Source organism: Teleopsis dalmanni, chromosome 1 (genome assembly GCF_002237135.1).
Source record: "Teleopsis dalmanni isolate 2A chromosome 1, ASM223713v2, whole genome shotgun sequence".
In the NCBI taxonomy this organism is placed as follows: Eukaryota; Metazoa; Arthropoda; class Insecta; order Diptera; family Diopsidae; genus Teleopsis; species Teleopsis dalmanni.
In genome coordinates, this window is record NC_051846.1 from 103,902,267 (window position 1) to 103,925,264 (window position 22,998).

Here is a 22,998-nt window from a genome sequence, read left to right on the forward strand (position 1 = left end):
ATTATTGATACATAATCTGTAATGTCTGAAGAAGAAATTATTTTTGCCAGTAATACTTTTTTGGAATTTGGAATAAGGCAGTGAAATTTTAATGTGCCTTTAACTGATGTAGCTGCTTCAAAGCGGTGTTTAATCTTATCTTCTTCTACTTCATAGTCTTTTAACGTTGAGAAATGGCACACAATATTTGGTAAACATTCCTTATCCCAGTTAAATAATTCTTTTGGTGTTTGGATGGGATTATTTATTCGTTGAAGGCTAGCTCTTGCAGCATTCCTCTCTATGGTACCAGCTAAGCCGTCGCATGGTCCTTTGCCGTGTGTCATTGGAAGAAAGTGCCATTCTGCTTCCAAACCAAAGTCCGCTTTGTGATGAGTTAAATTAATAAAAATTTTTTTTATTTTTATATTGTGAACCCGATCCATCGGAAAACTAAATAGTTTTTTTAATATCCGTACTAATTTTTTTAATGAATTTGATAGCGTATTTCTGGAACAAATGTATAGCAGTTGTGTATAGCTATAGCAGTCAGATATGCAAAATTTAAAAAATTTGATGACACCGGGCGATGCTGTCTAATGGGCCCTTAACCCAGGAATGGCATCACTTAATGCTTTATTCAGGTGAGAACTTATTGGCAGACTTGACTTCGATATTGCTAAGGTTTCGTTGTCACAAAATTGCAATGAGTGCAGATATAGAGAAAGCATTTTTATAAATTTCATTAAATCAGAATTTCATTAAATTTAAGAGATGATAGCAAACCAGCGGAAATTGCAACTTATCGAATGGTAAGGGTAACTTTTGGTGTAATATCTAGTCCTTTTATATTAGCGTCGACAATGTAGCAACATCTGCAAGGCAATGTTAAACAATACGGTTTAATATGTGACAAACTTAAAAACTCATTTTACGTAGACGACTTAATAATTAGTCTACCAACTATTCACCTATTCAAGCTGAATATTTATACCTCATTGCAACGAAAATAATGAAAATAGGAGGTTTTAATTTCCGAAAGTGGACCTCCAACAGCGAAGACTTACGATTAAAATTTGAAGAAAGTAATGAAGAACAGCATCCGATACAAAAGGTGCTTGGCGTTTTATGGAACATTTATGAAGATAATTTATTTATAAATTTATTTCACTGTATAGAGATTTCCCGGAATTTAAGACCAACTAAACGCAATGCATTAAAGATTATGTTTGTAGTTTATGACCCCGTAGGATTTTTAGGTCCGCTTACTGTAAAAATTAAAATACTATTGCAGAGGATATGGAAGGAAAATTTAGACTGGGACTCTACCTTACCTGGAAGCTGATGTTTTTAAAAAATGGTGTGATGATTTACATAATTTAAAATATTTTTCTATTAATCGATCCCTGGTAAAATCCAATTTGTCAACAATTCAACTACATGTTTTTGCAGATGCTAGCCCGATTGTATACCTACAAGAAATTTTGTCTAGTGGTAAATTAATCATAAGCCTTATATGTTCTAAAAACAGAGTAAGTCATTTTAAAAATAAAAATAAAAGCGAACTCACTTTACCAAAGTTAAAGCTAACTGCCGCGCAATCAGATCAGCAAATTTTTTAAAGCTTGAATTAAACATAAATTTTTCTTCAATTAACTTGTGGACAGATTCAAGCATAACTCTTCAATGGATAACTGGAGACGGTAAACAAGTAAAACAAAATATCAGCTCAAAAGTAAGCGAAATTAATAAACTAACAAATGTATATGACTGGCGTCATTGTGATTACAAATGTAATCCTGCAGATATATTAACTCATGGTATAAAAGCATAACAATTGATGCAGTCAGAATTATGGAAATGGGGTCCATCATGGCTTACGAATGGAATATAAGCAAAATTGGGGGTAGCCTAACTCTTATCACAAAAGTACTTCAAGAAGAGAATGTTAGCAATATATCTAAGAAAACTACATTTGATACCATTTGATCAAAAAAGAACGAGAAGTTAAAAAAATGCAAAATCTTAATTTTTTCTTTATTATCACTTTCAAAGTACTCTCCTCCTGCGGCAATACATGCATGCCAACCCTGGATCCAATTTTCCATACAAGTTTTATAGGCCGTCGAAGGCATGACCTTTAGTTCATGCGGCGAATTCTCTTTTATGGCCTCTTTGGTCTCAAAACGCGTTTTCGCAATGACAATTTTAGTCGGCGGAAGAGGAAAAAGTTACACGGGGCCATATCTGGAGAGTACAGTGTTTGGTTGATGATAGTTTTTGGCTAAAACAACTGCGACACAACTAACGCTGTGTGAGTCGGTGCGTTATCGTGGTGTAAAATCCATGAGTTTCCTTCAATAAATCTGGCCTCTTTTTGCGAATGGCCTCACGCAAACGACGCATAACGGCCAAATAATACTCCTTATTGACCGTTTGACCGACCGGAAGGAATTCATAGTGCCCACACCATGAATATCGAAGAAAACAGTCAGCATAACCTTGATTTTGGACCGATTTTGGACCGATTTTGGAGTTCTCTTTTCGGTTTCGGCTCACCTTCGAAGCACCATTCGGTCGATTGTTGTTTGGTGGGCATGTCAAATTCATAGACCCATGTCTCATCACCAGTTATGATGCGTTCGATGAATGTGGGATCACTATCTGTGTTGGAAATCATCTCTTTGGCCACATCACAACGGCGCTTTTTTTGAATGAAATTCAGCTTTTTTGTCACCAGCCGAGAAGCAACACGTTTCAAACCCAAAACATCAGTTAAAATGTGTTTGGCCGATCCATATGAGATGCCCAACAACACTGCAATCTCTCCAATCGGTTCACAACGATTTTCCAACACGATCTGCTTCGCCGATTCAATGTTTTCTTCAGTAACAGAAGTTGTTATGCGGCTAGGGATCTCATCATGGTCCAAGCTTGTACGACCGTCTTTGATCCTTTTAAACTATTTGTATACTCGTGGTTGCGACACACACAAATCACGAAAGGCCTATTTTAACATTTTCGACGTTTCGGCACACTTGAATCCATTTGCAACACAAAATTTGATGCACGCATGTTATTCTAATTTTTAATCCATTATAAAAATCGCCACACGAAAATTTTTCGACTTCTTTGTATAGACGCCAAACAAAAAATAATCGTTCGATATGCGTTAAACTTTGACAGAATGTGTATAATAGTGTTGCCAGCGTGAAAATAAAAAAAATATACCGATTGGATAAGCGCGGGAATTAAAAAATTCGTTCTTTTTTGATGACAAAGTATATTGGGATCGAATGGTTAAACTCAGGTTCTTCAAATTTAGCAGTTGTAACAAAATTGAAGAGCATATTTTTACGTCATGGAATACCAATGTACTTAATATCAGACAATGGCCCGCTATTTAATTCCTCGATTTCAAAAATTGTTGTGTTGACTGGGGTATTGATCATATCTCGTCGAGTCCATATTTACCAAGGTCAAATGACCTTGCTGAAAGATCAGTACAAACTATTAAAAAGTTATTTAATAAATGCCTAGAAACCGTAGCGGATTGCTATACAGCTTTGCTTCAGTATCGTACGTCCCCTAAAAACAATTTTGCAAGTCCAGCTGAACTTTTAATGGCTAGAAAATTATCATAATTTCAAAAATCTGAACGTGAAGCCCGCGCGAAAAGGGAACACTCCGTGACTTTTATTGTTTTTTGATTGGAAATAATTAAATTACAAATTTCAAAATTATGATCATTTGAGCGGTAGACCGTAAAAATAAAAATTCTACTAAAAACAATGTCAGTGAACGGTGATATTTAGATTTAGTAAATATAAAAATTTTTGTTAAACAAATTAAAAATTTTTAAGTTTGCAAAAACAACCGAAACAAAAAAAATTGAGTTCTTGCTCAAAGTAGATGATAGAGACAGCATATGAACTTTTGTAACGAAAGCAAGAAATTATAAATATGAGGTTGTCACAGTTTAATTTTCAAGTATTCTTAAAAATCTTAAATAGAAATAAATAAATTTTATTTGGAAATTTCCAATTTTAAATAATTAAAAAAATAATTGAATATACAAACTGTAACTAAATTGTAAATATAATATATGAGCGAATATGAAAGAATTGTACGTCGGCACTCTCATATAAGTGAAAATGGCTTAAATGGCTATATTATGCTTAGCACAGAAGACGTTAAAACATATAATAAACTCAAAACAAATTCTGTACACATAGCAAAAAACGAAACAAATATAGTAAAAATAGCTAGTGAAATTGCCACAGCTGATAAAATTAAGTTAACCAACAACTTAACAAATTCTTCATTGAAAAACACAAAAACATATAAAGATATGTCTTCTCAAAAAGTTTTGGATGAAAGACCACTACCTGTAAGACGTAATTCCTTTATAACTTCGTTAAATGTTCCTGTAAGTTCGAACCAAATTCCCGTAAAAACATTTGTCGAAAACATTGTATGCACTCTGCCTGCAAGTAATACAACAAATACAATTGCCACCTCATTAACAACTAGCATAATAACAACAACATCATCAATGCAAGAACTAATAATGTCAACAATTTCAACGCCTTTGCAAAAATTACAGAGTACCACTCAAAATACTCCACTTTCAACAAAAAGAAATAGATCATTTCCTAATAATCAAAAAGAAAAACAGATGATTAAGAAACAAAACCAAAAAGAGCAATCGTCTAGTCAGCAAACCCTAAAGAACTATTGGCTTGCCAAAGCAGCAAACAGGTTCGCATGCTTATCGGACGAAAATGATATCGGCGAAATGAATAGTGAAAAGAGCGACAACAACGAAAATGATGCAGCAAAACAAATTAAAAAAAACAAACCACCACCGCTCTTTATTCAAAAAGTAGAGAGACTAGACATTTTAATAAAGGCAATTGACGCAATACCGAATTGCAAATATGAAATAAAAGTATTACCAAACAATGAAGTCAAACTGCAACCATTTGACTCAACTCATTACACCAGCATGATAAAGCTGCTTAAAGAAAAAAATCGAATACTATACATATAAACCGAAGAAAGAACGAGGTTTTAAAGTCTTCCTCCGTAACATGCACTGAGTAGATACAAATGAAATTAAAAAAGCCATCATGAAAACGGTCATGAAATCATAATTATCCAAAACATATTACAACCACGAACTAAGAGGTCATTAAATTTATTCCCTTTAGAATTAAAACAAAATGTGAATAATAAAGAAATTTACTCAATTAAATATTTACTTCACTGCAAAATTCAATTTGAGACACCTCAAAAACTCATACCTCAATGTTCTAACTGTCAAAACACAAAAAAATTTGTGTTTTGACAGTGGTTTTTGTGGACACACAAAAAATTTCTGCACCAAGTCACCGGTTTGTGTTAAATGTGCAGGAAATCATAAAACCGCCAGTTGTCCAACAAAAGAAAATTATGAAAACATAAGCTGTGCCTTATGGGGAGAAAAGCATACAGCCAACTACAAGGGATGTGAGGTGTACAAATCACTTAAAATTAAACGATATCCAATCATGAAAGAAAAAGTAATACCCGTCCAAACAAGTCATCATCAATCTTTCAACTCAACAAACAATGCAACCACTCAAAACACAAAGGCCAACATCCCACAAACATTATTATATACCCAAGTTACGCGTCAAAGACCTGTTGAATCTAACTCTTACAACTCAGAACTCGTAGAGTTGAAAGAAATGATGAAAACATTGATAACACAAATGTCAGGAATGATGAACATTTTAACGGCGTTGGTCACAAATATCAACTGGTAAGTTCAATGACTTGAAAATAGCATGGAATACAAACGGTATAAACAGACATATCAACGAATTGAAAACTTTTCTGTTCTCAAATTTGATAAACCTTAGAAACGCATTTCACTGAAAAAAGCTATGTTAAAATAGAAAATTACACAATATTTCAAACTAATCATCCCGACGGAAAAGGACACGATGGAACTGCCATCTTCATAAAAAACTGTATAGTTACCTCTACATCAGAAAATCATAGTACAGAACATATACAAGCGACCACAATAATGATTGAAAATTCCCATGGTCTATAAAAATTGGCTGCTGTTTATTGTCCTCCTAAGTTCTGAAATACCAAAGACACGTACTTAAATTTCCTCAAATCTCTTGGTCAAAGATTTATAGCCGGAGGGGACTTCAACGCAAAAAATACGCTATGGGGATCACGTTTAACAAACGCAAAGGGCAAAAATCTCTACACTGCATTGAATGAATACAAAGCAAAATTTATAAGTACTGGTGAACCAACATACTGGTCTAGTGACCCAAAAAAGCAACCTGATTTGATTGACTTCTTTATAACAAAAAACATAAATGTAAGTAACCTTTTCAATTCATTCCAGCCTTGAGTTGTCCTCTGACCACTCACCGATAGTACAAGATTACAGCGCAACTCTTACTATGAACAATACGAACATTAATACTTACAATTATAAAACGTGTTGGGATACATATCGCGAGGTAATAGAAGAACAAATAGTTATAAATGTAGCTCTAAGAACAGAAGAGGAAATAAATAATGCAATAATCAATTTCAATTCTCTACTATTATCTGCAGCATCTGCATCCACACCAATAACAAAAACAAAAAATGAAATACCTGTCCCGAATTACATCAAACATAAAATAGAACAAAACAGAAAGTTGAGAAAAATCTGGCAAGTATCTAGAGCTCCACAAATAAAGACAAAGTTGAATAAATTAACAAAAGAGCTGAAATATTTATTAGAGGCTGAAAGACTAAAAAATGTATCAAATTTTATCCCAAGATTGAGTGCTATAAAGGTTACAAATTACTCCTTATGGAAAGCGACAAAGGGTAGTAATGGTGCCATACTCCATTGCGCACTGCTTAAAAAAGAAAATAACACTTAGGCGAGCACAAACCAAGAAAAAGCAACTGTTCTCGCTGAGTATTTTAAGAGCTGTAACGTTTGCTGACGACGCTGGACTTTTATCAACGAACCATGACATCACTTAAGCAACTGTAAACCTTCAAAATCATCTAAACTAAGTGATGCATTGGTCTGACATCTGGGGGATAAAGATAAACGCCGAAAAAACCGTCAAAATTATTTTCACCAACAGAAAATTTGAAGAACAGAAACTGAAAATTGTTAACATTGATATACCAATCTGCTATCTATAGTAATGCCAAGGTAATTTGCCTTTGTGTGTGTGAAGACTTCGTCATTGTTAATTTTTATACGTTTTAGGTCATATTTTTTATTCGTGTAGATAACTTGAACTGTTTTGCTTGTATTTATTTGAACTCCCCATTTGTCGAACCATTCGAGCGTTGGGTTTAGGTAATTCTGCAAGTTGTCTGTGGATATGTTAAAATTGTTATTAGCTGCAATTAGTGCTGTATCGTCTGCAAAAGTTGCTATCAAACTTTGAGAATCAGAAGGTATCGGGACATCAGCAGTGTATAGCAAGTAGAGTAATGGACCTAGTACGCTTCCTTGGGGCACACCAGGCAAATTACCTTGGCATTACTATAGATAGCAGATTAACTTGGAAAGACCATATTAAAGCTAAAAGCAATGAAATTAAGCGTCGCTTTGGACAATTGTACTGACTACTCAGCTCGAAATCAAAACTAACAATGGAAAATAATCTACTACTATATAAAACAGTAATTGGAAAACAGTAATATGGAAATATGCAGCCGAAATATGGGGCACAGCATGCAAATACAATATCCAAATATCGCAAAGACTACAATCAAAAATACTTAGGACTATCATCAACGCTGAATGGTACATTTCAAACTATGACATTCATCGCGATTTAAAGATACCCTTCGTTGCAGACGTTATCCGAAAAAATAGTAAAAAGCACACAGACAGATTATTTTTCCATCCTAACCCAGCAATGAGGCAGCTACCTAATGACGAAGCAACACATAACAGAAGATTGAAACGCTTATTTCCATCAGAACTAGCAATACTATAATAATCTAACTAATATATTTATAGTAAATTCATAGCAGTCTATTTAATTGACTCATTTATTATATCATCTATCCATTAATTTTAATTATTTTATAATATTTAGTTCATATAATTTAAAATTTTAAAACCAATTTGGACATATGGTATTCAGCTCTGGGGATGCGCTAGCAGCACACATGTTGAAACCATACAAAAATTCCAAAACGTTATATTAAGGGGTGTGGCAAATGCACCATGGTACGTAAGGAACTCTGATCTGCATCGTGATCTAGGGATAAATACGGTGGTGGAAGAAATACAGCGAAATGCAAGAATGCACCTGCAGCGACTGTACTCTCATCCGAATGATGAAGCTAACGAACTGGCGTCAATAGAACCAACACGTCGCCTTAAGCGTCTAAAACCTTGTGATCTTTGGTCACAACCTGTCCGAAATGCGTGATAAATGAACTTACGTGATTTCTGATTAAATTCTTTATAATTGTTGATTAAAATTGTTTGTTAGCTTATTATATTGTTAGCTAGTTACTCTTATAAAATTTATTTAATCAAATAAAATAAATTTATATATAAAAAAAAAAAAAAATATAATTTAAAGAAAAGTTTTCTTTTCTTTTTATCCACTATTAATAGTTCACTCATTATTACTCATTATTTTGAATTATTACTTGAAGTTCCACTATGTAAAAATGTATACTAAATGCTAAATCTTGGCAGTTGTATAATAAAGGCAAGCAAAAAAAAAAAAAAAAAAAAAAAAAAAAAAAAAAAAAAAAAAAAAACATATACCAATCTGCAAGAAAGCCAAATACTGGGGCATACTATTAGACCAAAAGCTGACTTGGAAGGAGCACATAATTCAGAAGAAAAAGGAAGCTCATCGAAGATTTGCAGATCTATATTGACTTTTTGGTAAAAATTCCAGTCTGTTAAAATTCCAGTCAAACTACTAATTTACAAAACTATAATTGTTTCGATCTGGAAATACGGAATTTAAATATGGGGAACCACCTGCAAGACTTATATAAATACTATTCAAAGGCTCCAATCAAAAATTCTGCGAACGATAGTAGATGCTAAACTATTTATTTATTTATCTACATTTATTTATTTATCTACATTTATTTATTTATCTACATTTATTTATTTATCTACATTTATTTATTTATCTACATTTATTTATTTATCTACATTTATTTATTTATCTCCATTTATTTATTTATCTCCATTTATTTATTTATCTCCATTTATTTATTTATCTACATTTATTTATTTATCTACATTTATTTATTTATTTATTTATTTATAATATGAATGGTATAATACAAGAAAAAAATTACCATCACTGTCTAATAATTTAAAGTTTAAATTGCCGCACGAAGTAAAAAAAAGAAAATACTTATTTAAAAACAAATCAAAATTCGTCACCAAATAATATTAGAGCCTCAAAAATTCTGAAGCCTATAGAGATAGGAAAAAAGTGTACTTTAAAAGAAATTCTATGTCAGTATGGATTCCAGAAGAATAGTGGAAAGTTGTAAACACCCTAGATCATTTTTAGTTGAAGATTAAAATGGAGTAGAGTATAGAAGAAATAGACAACATAAACAACAACAAACACAGAAACACCTTGTATGAATGAAAAAGAACAAGTCATAGAAACAGAAACTAAAGAAGATGTGAAACAAAATAACGATTTAGGTGATCTTAAAACAAATCAAAATATTCAGAGATCAAAAAGTGGAAGAAAAAGAATTCCTTCTCAAAGGTTGTAAGGATGTAAATTCTGTACAAATTTTCAACCTACATACCCCAGCACACTCGTCTACAGCATACTTCAATAGTTGGATGTTTCTATAAATGAATTTATTAAATATAATTATCATTTAGAAAATTGGAAAACAGTTATAAATACCTTTGCACTAACACTTTACACACGTCACTTGGAGTAATTTAAACAAAAAGGAAACGTCGTTTATATAAATAATTTTATTAAATTAATTATTAAAACTCCGATATCTTTAATTAATTGTACTTATTTTAATAAATTTTATTAATTTAAAAAACGCGCACATGTAAAAAGTAAAAATGTAAACAAACATTTGCAAACGTCAGAATGCAATTCGCTGCAAAAAGATGCACAAGGAAGCTTTTGTGCAAAAGTGTTAAATTAAATTGCATTAAATTCAACTAAGATCAACTCAAAGCTTTGTGTACTTTACACAAAAAGTTCAAGGGGATGCGTATAAAAGACGGCGCAATTTTCTAAGAATTTGGTGAGTCTTGTATGATCACTGAGTGGCATTATATGTCAACCAATAAAATAATATAATAAATATTATCTGACACGAAAGCGGTGTTAAGTCGTAGTGTATAACATAGTACATAAATATATATTTAATAGTTTACGAGCGTAAGGCGGTTTTAAGTCAACGCGCTTGGACACCATTATATGTATATTCAAAAAATCAAACGTATATTCTTTTATCTGATCTAAGCCAACTACAAGTTCAGACTATAGACCATTTGGAATTTCACAGAGGTAGTCTTTGAAAGTAAGACCATTGGGAGTTCCAACGAATCAACCGCCACTGATGTGCTGTCCAAGCCAAAGGAATTATTTTTGTTCATGCTGATTTCATTTAATTTCTTCCTTTTGTATATATATTATTGATTTTTTTTTGTAAATAAATAGTTCTGAAAACTAAAATCACCATCTTTTATTTTAGAAGTCCCGTCCTTGCTAATACAAATTTATTGTAACGACTCCTGGAAAGAGGCTGAGGATACCCCGGCAAAGAAAATAACGAAACGGAAAATTCGTGTCGTTCCAAGGTTAACTTATAAAACTACATAAAATTTATTGTAATTTATATTTTGCGATTAGTTTAAAATGTACATTAAGAATATACATTTATATTTTAATATTAATATCATTTTACAAATTTAGAATGTAGGATTTTGGATTGATAATTTCTAAGTAAGGACCTAGGACCTAGGTTAAGATTATTAGTCTAAGTTGTAAAAACGATTATGTTGTATAATTAAGTAGTATAATTACAATTCTGTAAATATTAGTTTTAATACACATATATTGAATAAAGAGAGAGTCAGTCAAAGTCAGGCAATCGTAAGTAAAAGATATATTGTTTACTTATTTATATAGCTCACATAGTTGTAAAAAATATAACACTTGTCTATTTCTATTATGATTTACTCAAAATTAACTCAAATTAAAAAACTGCATTTGAAATCATATATTTACTATTATCATGTGTGCCTTTATATTCTCTTTACTACATATTTTCTCACTAATGTCGCTCTAAGAATTTGAGTGAAAAATTGAGACTAAAAAGGGTCTACCAGTAGACCCGCAGTGTGTTCAACAAATTTGTTACTGATGCACACTCTATGTATTAAATATTCATTGCTTAAACTAAACATCCTAAATCAAAAATTTGTCTTACACTAAGTTTATTTTTATATTTAAAATCAATTATACACATATAATTGAAAGACTGACAATTAAATCCGAAGACATTTACGTAACATTAATTATTAAATAATACGATATTAATATTAAATACATACCTTCAATTTCCTCTTTCTTTATTTGATTTACATTGACATTTGCGTTTACACTAATATTATTTGTCAGTTCTGTAGCAGAACTTTCAGTGTGCTTCTTCTTATGTGATGCATGAATTAAAAAAAATGCTTCTACAGATGGCTGCAACACAAGAACAGCGTATTCATCCTTTGAATTTTCTAATGCCACTAAGCACTTACTAAGCGTACTCCATAAGTTATCTAAGCATATAATTTGGCTAAGGGTTGGTTTTTTATTTTGTACATTTGATATATTGGATTCGTTGTGAATATTGAACACTTCCCGAATTTGCATATATATTTTTAGTGTTCTTAGAAAATATGGTTGAGCTGAAATAGGTGACAGTAGTTTTCTTAATGCTGGCAACTGTAATTTGCAAGATGGTTTAATATTTGTTGGCATAGCTATAACTATATTTTGTGAAGTGAATCTATCTTGCATAACTCCTTGTTGAGAAGAAATATCATATGAACAAACTGTTCCATCGGTATTATTGAAATTGTATATTTGAATTTCGCTTAATAAATTTTGAATCGCGTATTGGACATCATTTGCTAGTCCTAATATCGCCGAAACTAAATACTGTAGTAAAATAGCATTCGAAGCTTGTGAGCACTGGCTAAAATTTACTATTAATTTTGAAATATTATCAAGTCCATCAGTTGTACCACATTGATGTGTTAATACTTCGATAATAAGTTGAAGTTGAGAAAAATTTTTTGAATATATTCTATTCTTACGTTTTGTGTAACCTTTTCGAAAACAGTTCATGTTTTTTATATTTGTTTTCTGATTATCATCTTTTTTTTTAGGTGAATTAATATTTGATTGTGTACAATCTGCTTCATCAATATTATCTTCTCTCGGTAGTTCACTACTTAGCAACGCCAATAGTTTAATTAACATATCGGTCAATTGTGGAGACCGACAAATTCCTTTATAAGGCAACATTTCTAATAACTTTGCAAAAGGCGAATCATTAAAAGATAAAAATTCTGTCGTGTTTACATTCCATTTCCAATCTGGATATGAATTTAAAGGAAAGTCATGAATATTTAAAAGACGTTGTTGAGTACTTAAGTCGATACTTAAAAGAACTTCCCAAAAATTATTAGAATTGGTAGCATAATTCGATCCTTTCTCATTCTTCTTCTTTAAGGAAACGTTATTTTTTCGTTGATAACGAACAGCAGCTGCTTTGGATGTCGATGGGCAGTCATCAAGAGTTGTATCGTCGCCTTTTTTTTCTAATATTGTGGACTCCAATATTTGTTGATTCTCATTTCTTGTTTTTTGATTAATTTTTTCTGAATGGGTTTTATTTTTTGTTGAATTTTGAACACAATCAGCAGTGGAAACACAATTTGAATAGTTTAATAAAGTATTATTTTCGACAGTTTTGATTTCAGACTGAAAAAAAAATACAAAATAAATGTAATTAACTATATTTTATAAATGCAACATTAATAAGAACAACAGAACAAGAATATATGCAACCATTTACCAGAGCGATGCTTTAATAAACATCTATAGCAAACAATAAATTGCCGAATCTAAAATAATAATAATGTCCCCTCTAAATAAGATGTTATTTTTTAAAAAATAAGCTTATATATACACCATATTGCAAAAATTAATTCGTCATTCAAAAGAGAAAATTTAAGAATGACATTTAAAAATGATAGTCTGCACCTTTGAATGACACGCAACCAACATGTTGGCGTGCTTACCAAATCATTCGAATTTTTGCCAACATGTGAATAATAGTCTGTCACCCAAAAACTTTCAATCGTCATTCAAGAGCATAATTTTACGTGGTTGCACTAACACATTTACAGCGTGCGTAAACACCCTTTTTCTTCAATAATTTTGCTTGAATGACAACTCATGAATAAGAGCATGATCAAGTTCGGTTGCTGGAATAAATTTGAGCAAGAGAGAGCGCAACTTGAATGACATTCAAAAATGATAGTCTTCACCGCGCTTTATGTTAAAAATTAGCTTTGTGAAACTGTAGTGTATTTTAAGGTGAATTAAAAGTTTAAGAATCTAGCAAAAGAAATTGCGATTTCACGTTAGTGAAATCAATGTTGCTCTATAATATGTCAGAATACACGACTTCTAACATCAAATATGTACATTTTTTAAATATGTTCACATATCGAGATAAAAAGTACTATTTTTTTAATGTAGACACGTGGTTAGTGCAACCACGTAAAAATATGCTCTTGAATGACGAATGAAAGTTTTTTTTTTTTTTCGAATGAAAGTGACAGACTATCGCTCACATGTGGGCGAGAAGCCGAATGATGCCAACATGTTGGTTGCGTGTCATTCAAAGGTGCAAGCAATCCTTTTTGAGTATCGTTCATGGGTTTTCTCTCTTGAATGACGCTCGAAAACCGTATTCCGTTTAAAAAATGTGTGTGTCAATATGTGTGAATCATTCTTCTTTCGATTCATTCGCTCGCGATCGTTAGTTTGAAAAATTCGCGAATGATCTAATTTTACTTTTGTTTTACTTGTATTGATTCTTGTGAAGTCAATAAAAACAGCAAACCTGTTTTTATGCAGTATATTTTTGTTTTTGGAAAATTATTTTTTATAGTTTCAGGTGAAGTTTAGAAGGATTTTTTTATGCCTTTTTTGTGCGGTCCCTATTCACCGCATAAAAACATGTTTTACAGGTAATTAGAAAATGTACACTCATAGTATATATGTGATTTCTATATATAGATTTTTAAGTTTATATTAGGGTGGTTCGAAAAACAAAAAAATTTGTTTAGTGCACACAAGTTGCTTCTAGTACAGAGTAGAAAACTGTAAAAAATTGGGAGTATAAGTTGATATCTTCCGTTTGCGCATCGCCTCCAAAAGTTGATGTAACTATGGGACACTATTTCTAGTTTAATTCTAGACAGGGTCCAACGATTGCAATCAAAAACGTTAAGAAGTACAAAACTCCTACTTGGTAAGCACCTTGACATGGTGTAGGGGCTTAACTACAGGTAAGCTTGCTGAGTATAGGTTTTCTGCCCACTGTTCAAACAGCCGACGCGAGACCCGATGTTGGTCTGACTGGTAAGTATAACAAAGAATTACCGGTAGTCGTATAGTCTTGTAGTCTTTTTGTTTTGTTTACATACCAGGTTTCAGATTTTGTTGACATCAACTCAGGTGCATGATGTTATCAGGTGTGACCTGTTCTCTGGTTGCGATAGTTTTCGTATCTCGAACAATCGAAAAACACAATTTCCACCCTTTCTTTTGTAACTGGACACGCTGGGGACGTGTCGCCTTTGTCACGTTTGAATTTAAAAAAATATGCTTTGAAGCAGCCGTGTTCAGTTAGCATCTGGATTAGGTAGTAGTTCATCTACCAATGCTTTCTGTCCGTCAATCATGTATTTTCGGTATGAGGTTATGTGTCCATCTCCCAAACAAATCTGAGTGCGCATAACCTGTAGGCTGCGTCTATTCCTAATCTGTACGTCTTTTTATTCATTTCATCTGCCTATATGGTAGCCGCATATATAGCAATAGACTTATTTACATTTACCAATAACTGCTCCTTCTGTTGTTAAGGTCAACCTATATTGGACATTATTCGCGATAGTGCACACTTTGTTTTCGCACATTTTGTAGCACCATATTAGAGGTGCTCTTTGTAGGTGAGTCTGTTGTCAATCATCACTCCAAGGTACTTGGTCACTTGTTTTGATGTGACTCGCTTATTGTCACAGCTGTTGTAATGAACTCGATATTTTTCCTGCTGCTTACAAAAAGGTCTTCAGTTTTATTGTCATATTTACCATAGCGACGGCATCGTTGAATGTTGTTTCTATATTTCCTATATGTTTCCCTCTAACCACCAGGGCGATGTCATCAGCGAAACTAATGATAATGATCTGGGAGCTCAACCCTTAGAACTCAGTCATACATAACGTTCCACAATATTGGACCGAGTACCGATCCCTGTGGGACCCCTGCTGCTACTTGATGACTTCTTGTCTCTGTCTGTATAATACAAGACTACTCTGTCTTTAAACTAATCAACGACTAATTCTATTAGGTATTTTGTGACGTTTTCCCCATAGAGTGCTGCTAGAATAGTGTCCCAGTCTGCCGAGTTAAATGTATTTTTGACGTCCAATGTAATAATGACACAGTATTCTTTTTCACCTTCGAGCCAACGGTATCCTTTGACGCGCTTTTCGAAAATCAAATTATCGATATAACAAACCATTGCTGTTCAAGGCCGTATCAATCATACATATCGGGAGGTATACCGATGCATCTTGCGCGTTATTGCCTTTCGGTATAAGCACCAATCTTTGTATTTTTTATATCTTGGGAAATGTTCTCACTTTTATACATGCGTCGAACACTGAATGAATCAGCGTTGATTTCCGTAGCCATTTTTAGTGCTAGGTTTGGTGTTCCATCAACCTCGGGAGCTTTATTTAGTTCCATCCCTTTGCCTGCCGCTTCCAGTTCTTGTCTGTTAACCTCAGGTGTTTCATTATGTGTCTCACTGTCTTTGACTGCATAGGTTATTTCAGCTCTCTGAAGGGAGAGGCCTTCAACTATTGTGTGGAGTTTATATGCAACTGTTGTAACTGGTTGGAGGTAGCTGTATAATTTTTTCATAACCACTTTGTATCCTAGTCCCTATAGATTATTCTCGACCTCCATACACATCTCATTGTAACATCTTGTCTTGCTTTTCTTTATTGCCCTTTTGAAGTAAGTTTTCGCTGTTTAATATGCTTTTTAAAGCGCTGTAGAGATGTGACTCGTCGGGAGTGGTACGCGGCTGCAGTCTCCAAGTACGACGACCAATTGTCTCAAAAATTTCTTGGAACGTTTAAGAGTTTATCCCAGCCAATGAAATTTCAAGAAGACCAAGGGCTCGCATTTGGCTGCCAGTCATGAAAATGGAGCATGGAGAAGTACTCCAACTAGTGATAAACGAAGAATCCGTGAAGCCAATAAAATAAATGGACTGTAAATTCAGGTTTGGTGTACGATACACAAAAATTTAGATCTTTCGCTCAACAGGTAACAATAATGAGGGCAATGGAAGATGCTAACAAGTTGCTCAACGATATGAAGTTCAGGAAGAAGCATTAGGGAAGTAATAAGCCTGCTCGAATGTTTAGAACAGCACAAATTAACCTTCAGCACTCGAAAGGCGCATCGAATAATCTTCCTGTCTTACAAGTGGAGGAGGATGTCGATGTCAGAATTGTGCAAGAGCCATGGGTCAGATGTAAGGACGTCATGTGACTAGTGCTGAAAAATTGGAATAACCTGTATATTAGAAATAATGACAAGCCAAGATTATGTATCCTAGTAAAACAAAAGCTATAAATGTTTTTTTACATCCACAATATAGTGATAATGAATGATCTAACAGCCGTGAAGATAAAAATACTAGGTGGATCAAATTTAATTGTGGCTTCTGTCTACATCGAAGTAGTCGCCCTAGTACGCAGCAGCTCATTAAAAGGTATTTCGACACTATTTGGATGCGACGCCAATGCGAGGCATACGTTTTGGAACAGTTCGGACACCAAGGACATGGGTGAGTACCATTTTGATTTTATTAATAATTTTTATTTTAATCTATTAGTCTGTAATGGAGGTAAAACTCTTTTCTTCACTTTCTCCACTTCTATCCGAAAATTCAAACTTTTCAGGTAGCAATTGGAACGTATCTGACCAGATCCTTTTCGGATTGTTCGTGAACCAAATACACTGTACATTGGGATTGCACCTTTTTGTATATTTGTTCAAAAAAAGCGAAATGCATTGTAACACCACCTTTTTGTAGAGACACTTTCAGCTTCGTTGTTTATCGTGGTAGTTCGGAGTGTGCACGTGGCTTTTTATTTGTTATAATTGAAAAACTTTAAAATTAAATAAAATCGATCTTAGAAAATTCATTAATGTGTATTCTTAATCGTGCGTTAATGTGTTAATGCACGTGCGTGGACGCCTTAAGGGCTCAATTACTCGGGCACTTGCTTACGCAACCAGTCCTCCAGAAAAGGTATCCTACGATGAAATCTTAACTAGGACTGACAATCTAGAAGATATTTGGCAGTAGTTTGTTAGGTCAACGGATGAGATGTACGCGTTTCGAAATGTTCTTGACTACGTCGACCCTGATTCCGATTTCGCTACACATAAGGAGAAGTACCTATCCACTCAAAGTTGCATGCTTGCGTTGAGACGGGGTCTTGCACCAAATGTGCGACCTAAAAATGATGATGATATCATGAATAAGCTAGTGGAACAGCAAGCATCATTTTTAAAACAAATTTCATCCACTACTAATGTTTCATCATTTCAGGGAAATGAGTTACCTAAAATTAACATTCCGCAATCCTCAGAAAGTATACAGATTGACCACCATTTAGAGATTTATTCGCCAGCTCTATTGACTCAAAGCAGAATCTTTCTTTTACGTAAAAATTTTACTATTTCAAATCTCTATTGAAGGATGAAGCTGCTGCTCTTATCAAACATATTCCAGTTACGGAAGTTGCTTACAGTACAGCGTTGACACGTCTACTGGAGCGCTTTGTTCGCCCTAAGCACATCGTCATGGCATTTATTGATAACTATGGTGCTTTCATCAAGATCGCAGAAAAATTGTGCAATTTTGAGGAGAACTTCTGATGGTGCAAACGAAACAATAAGGGGCTTCGACGCAGTAGGCCAAACCAATCGTGATTGTTGGCGTATCCATTTGTTATTATAGAAGGTTGACCCTGAATCTTGTTGGAAATGGATACAGGAAAGTCGAGGGGATGCTTCGCCGTCAATCTCTGAATTTTTTGAATTTTTGGATTCTCGCTGTGAAGAATTAGAGTTGACCCAGTAAAAATCTAATTCAAATTTAAAACCTCTGGACAAATCAAAATCATCTCCCGTTTCTGTCGACAAAGGGTTACAAAAATATGTCAAATGTAATTCAACTGAGCACAGTATACCTAAATGTAATGCATTTCTATCGATATCTATCGATGAGCGCCGCGAGTTTGTGAAAAGTCACTCACTATGTTTCAATTGTCTCAGATCGGGACATCCATCATACAAATGTAATTCCAAATTCCGATGTAGAGAATGCCACAAGCGCCACCACACTCTTGTACACAAGTTGCAAAATACGCAATATTTAACAATATTAATTTTTAAATAAAATTTGTACAATTTTACATAATACTGTTTTGATTTGCACTCTAAATTTTAAAAACCAATTCGAAAAAATAATTTTTCTGATTTGTTAATAAAAACCACTATTTTGGGCAAATTTGGAAAATGGCGAATTACTTCTGAAATTTTTATTCGAGATTTATGTTAAGCCACTCGAAATGTTTGTATTAAAACAGTCTTAAAACAGTCAATAATAAAAAGAATTTTTTTAAAATATATTTGTGGGAGTCCCATCACATTGAAAATCGATAAAGTTGAAAAAAGCGTAAAAAAAAACATTTTTCATCTGTACATTTTCAGCTACAGCAGCGAAACTAAATAAGTCACATTAACGCATTGTAGCTCAAAATGTTCGCACAAGTTTAATTTGATATATCACACACTACTATGGTAACTTCAAAAATAAAGTTACGGGGCCATATGCAGGGTGATGTTTTGAGAAAAGTCAAAATAACGGTTTTTTGCAAATTAAAACACAGGAAAAAAAAATTGTGATTTTCGAGTTCTACGGAAAATTTCCCTATAGGAAATATGTCTCGTCTTTAGAAATTTTTGGCTGTAAACTAGTGTGATTAAATGCACAAATTGCAAATGCATTGAAAAATTATTATGTGCGCGGTTGTGAAAAAGTTATACGAAGGCATTCTCTAATTAGTGAAAATGAAGACGTTAAAATAAATGAACAATCCACAACCAAACCTTTACATAAAGCAATTACTGAAGGAAATATATCAAAAATAACTAGTGAAATTGCCATAGCTAATAAAATAATATTAATTAATAATTTAACAAGTTTCTCATCAAAAAACGCAAACAACACAAATTTGAGCCAAAAAAAAAAGTGGAAATATACTGGTGATGAAGAAAGCGAAACTCAATCGGTAAGTGGCATCAAAAGCACGCCAATAAACACTTCTATTCGAACAGATATCTTTGGTGAAACAACGCAACCAGAATGGCAACAGGTAAACTCGTCAAAAAGAAATCGTTCATGTCCCCAAGGAGTTGGACAAAGTTCAAATATCAAACAAAAGAAGCTGGATACCTATTGGTTGTCAATTGAACCCAAAGAAAACTAACCGATATTCCGTGTTAGATGAAGACTCTCTTTCATTAGAAAAGTCCAAAATGAAAAAATTATAATCTCAAAGTCTCCCCCAATACTTGTTACAGGAGTCGGTAATATATAACCATTAAGGCAGCTTCTGAATGAAAGGCGGTAATATATAACCATTAAGGCAGCTTCTGAATGAAATAGCCCCATTTTTAAATATGATTTAAAAATACTTGCCAGCAATGAAGTCAAAAAACTGCCTAGTAGCCTAAAAAAATACTCTGTATAACTAAGGCTCTTGAAGCTTAAAAAACCGAGTTTTATACTTACAAATTCAAACAAGACAGAAGTTTAACGTTGTATTTAGAGGCATGTATCCTACCTTCTATGCCAGTCGATGAAATCGAAGAGACAATAAACAGCTTAGGCTTTAAAGTGGCCAACATAAGTAATATACGTCAGCGAACAATCAAAAATCCACTCCCGTTGTTTTTAAGTGGTTTGAAACTATCAGATACAAATAAGAGTATTTACAGTCTAATGCACACAAAAATTACATTTGAAGCTCCAAGAAAAAAACGCGAAATTTATCAATACTCTCATTGTCAGCGCTATGGCCATACTAAGCATTACTGTAAACGAACGCCCGACTGTGTAAAATGCTCTGGATATCACTTGACATCAGAGTGTAGTCATAATCTAGTCAATGAATGAAGTAAAATGTGTATTATGCAACGGAAATCACCCCGCTAATTACAAGGGCTGTTAAGAATACCGGCAGCTTCAACAAAAAGCGTTTTTACATCTCCGTAGAAAAGAAGCCACTAGTTCACCAACACGCACAGGGCTGTTAAGAATACAGGCAGCTTCAACAAAAAGCGTTTGTACTCTCCGTAGAAAAGACGCCACTAGTTCACCAACGCGCACAGAGTTCGTTCAAGCTGGCCGAATATACTCTAATGTTGTAAGTAATGGCCAAACCATTACTAGTGAACTACAAACAAGCTCAGAAAACAATGATATGTCAGAGTTGAAAATGATGCTCAAAACACTAATGCAAGAAATGAGTACTATGGGCTAGCTCAACATAGCAGCGAATTACAGACCTTCCTCACTGACAACAATATTGATATTATGTTAATATCTGAAATCCACTTCAACCAAAGAAGCCATCTCAGAATTCCGAGGTATTATATATACAGCGCCAACCACCCATCTAAAAATGCTCGCGGAGGAGCTGCGATAATCGTGAAGAGCGATACTGATCACTCTGTGTACAACAAACACGAAAAACCATTTCTTCAGTCAAAATCAAGAACAGTTAAAAACAATAAAGGTCCAATTTATATTGCCTCTATCTATTGCCCATCAAATCAAAAAATTAAAAGACATCAGTTTGAGGAATTTTTCCACACGCTTGGTCAAACATTTATAGCTGCTGAGGACTTTGATGCAAAGCATACCGACTGGGGCTCCAGAATAATCACACTAAGAGGTCGCGAATTGCTTAAGACTATGCAGGCTAACAATTTGCTTCACGCATCAACTGGTGAAGCAACTTACTGGACAACAGACCACAATAAAGTTTCAGACGTGATTGATTTTTGCATATATAAAGGCATTTCTAGATCACTATTATTGATTCTAGTTTAGATCTTTCCTGAGATCATTCTCCCCTTATTATGGAGATGAACTCTAAAATTTTAGTAAAGAACAAACAGCCTCGATTATACACCAAAAGTACAGACTGGAGTATTCTCAGAAGCATCATAAATGAAAATTTAACAACCCACACAAAACCGGTAACGATATCGAATCTGCGGTCGAGCAATTTAATACAACCGTACAGAGTGCCGAGTGGAACTCAACGATGCATTTCAATGAATACAAAGAAGAGCACGTAGACAGAGGCATAAAGAAACAGTTATTCAAAAACGTAAATTGCGACAAATTTGGCAAATAACAAAAAATCGTGAAGACAAAAGACGTTTGAATAAAGCGATAAAAAAAAACTTAAAGAAACCCTAAAGGAGAACAAAAACAAAAACATTGAAGCATACCTATCTGAATTGAAGGACTATTCATTATGGCGGGTCACTCGCAAGCTGAATGGATCAACGCCACACATTTCACCACTGAAAATGTAGAATGGATAGTGAGCTAGATTCAGAATCGATAAGGCTCAAACTTTCGCAGAGCATTTTCAAGGTGTATTTCAACCATACCCATGCAGAAATTATGAAAACGACACTGAAATTGAGACTTTCCTGCAAATACCGCATCAAATGGATTTTTCCGGTTCTAAAAACCACAATACCAGAAATTAAATGGATAATTAAGACCAAAACTAAAATCAAAAAGGCTCCTGGGTACGATCTCATCACTGCCAAAGTGTTGAAAGAGCTTCCAAATATTGGTATTGTGTTTATCGACCAACTTTTTAATGTCATAATTAAACAAGAATACTATCCAAGTCAATGGAAAGTAGCCCAAATTATTCTGATACTAAAACCAGGTAAACCATTAGAGTTAGTTACATCTTTTAGATCTATAAGCTTACTTCCAAAGCTCTTCAAAGTGTTCGAAAAAATACTTTTAAAGCGTCTTAACCACATCAACAAAGTCGCTCACTAATTCCTGCCCACCAATTCGGCTTTCGAAACTGCCACTCAACCATTGAACAGATAAATCGAGTTTATCAATACGCAAGAGATGGTCTGGAAAAAAAAGAATACTGCATTGTAGCATTCATGGATACAACGCAAGGATTTTACAAGGTATGGCACTCCGGACTGCTGTACAAACTGAAATTAGATCCACCACATAGCTTCTATTTGTTACCTAAGTCTTATATCAATAACCGATATTTCATGGTTAAAACAGATGACTATAATACGAAAATTTTCCCGATAAAAGCTGGAGTGCCACAAGGAAGTGTACTAGTCCAATCTTCTACACGCTGTTCACAGCTGACTTACCACTTAATCCATCAACGTAAACCGCTACTTTTGCTGATGACACAGTGATCATTGCTAAAAGCAAAGACCCAACTGTCGCTACTAGTCAATTGCAAACAAATCTAGATAGCATCCAAGTATGGCTAAA

At 33.8% G+C, this 22,998-nt stretch overlaps 1 protein-coding gene across 1 annotated transcript in view; it reads right to left on the bottom strand.

Annotated features, from left to right (window-relative positions):
- The window catches only part of LOC119667866 (E3 ubiquitin-protein ligase HUWE1-like), a 78,740-nt gene that overhangs the window by 50,055 nt on the left and 5,687 nt on the right, over positions 1 to 22,998 (bottom strand). The window contains exon 2 of the mRNA XM_038077208.1: positions 11,597 to 13,025. Within this exon, the coding sequence (XP_037933136.1) occupies positions 11,597 to 13,025 (1,429 nt within the window). The remainder of the gene's footprint in view (positions 1 to 11,596; positions 13,026 to 22,998) is intronic.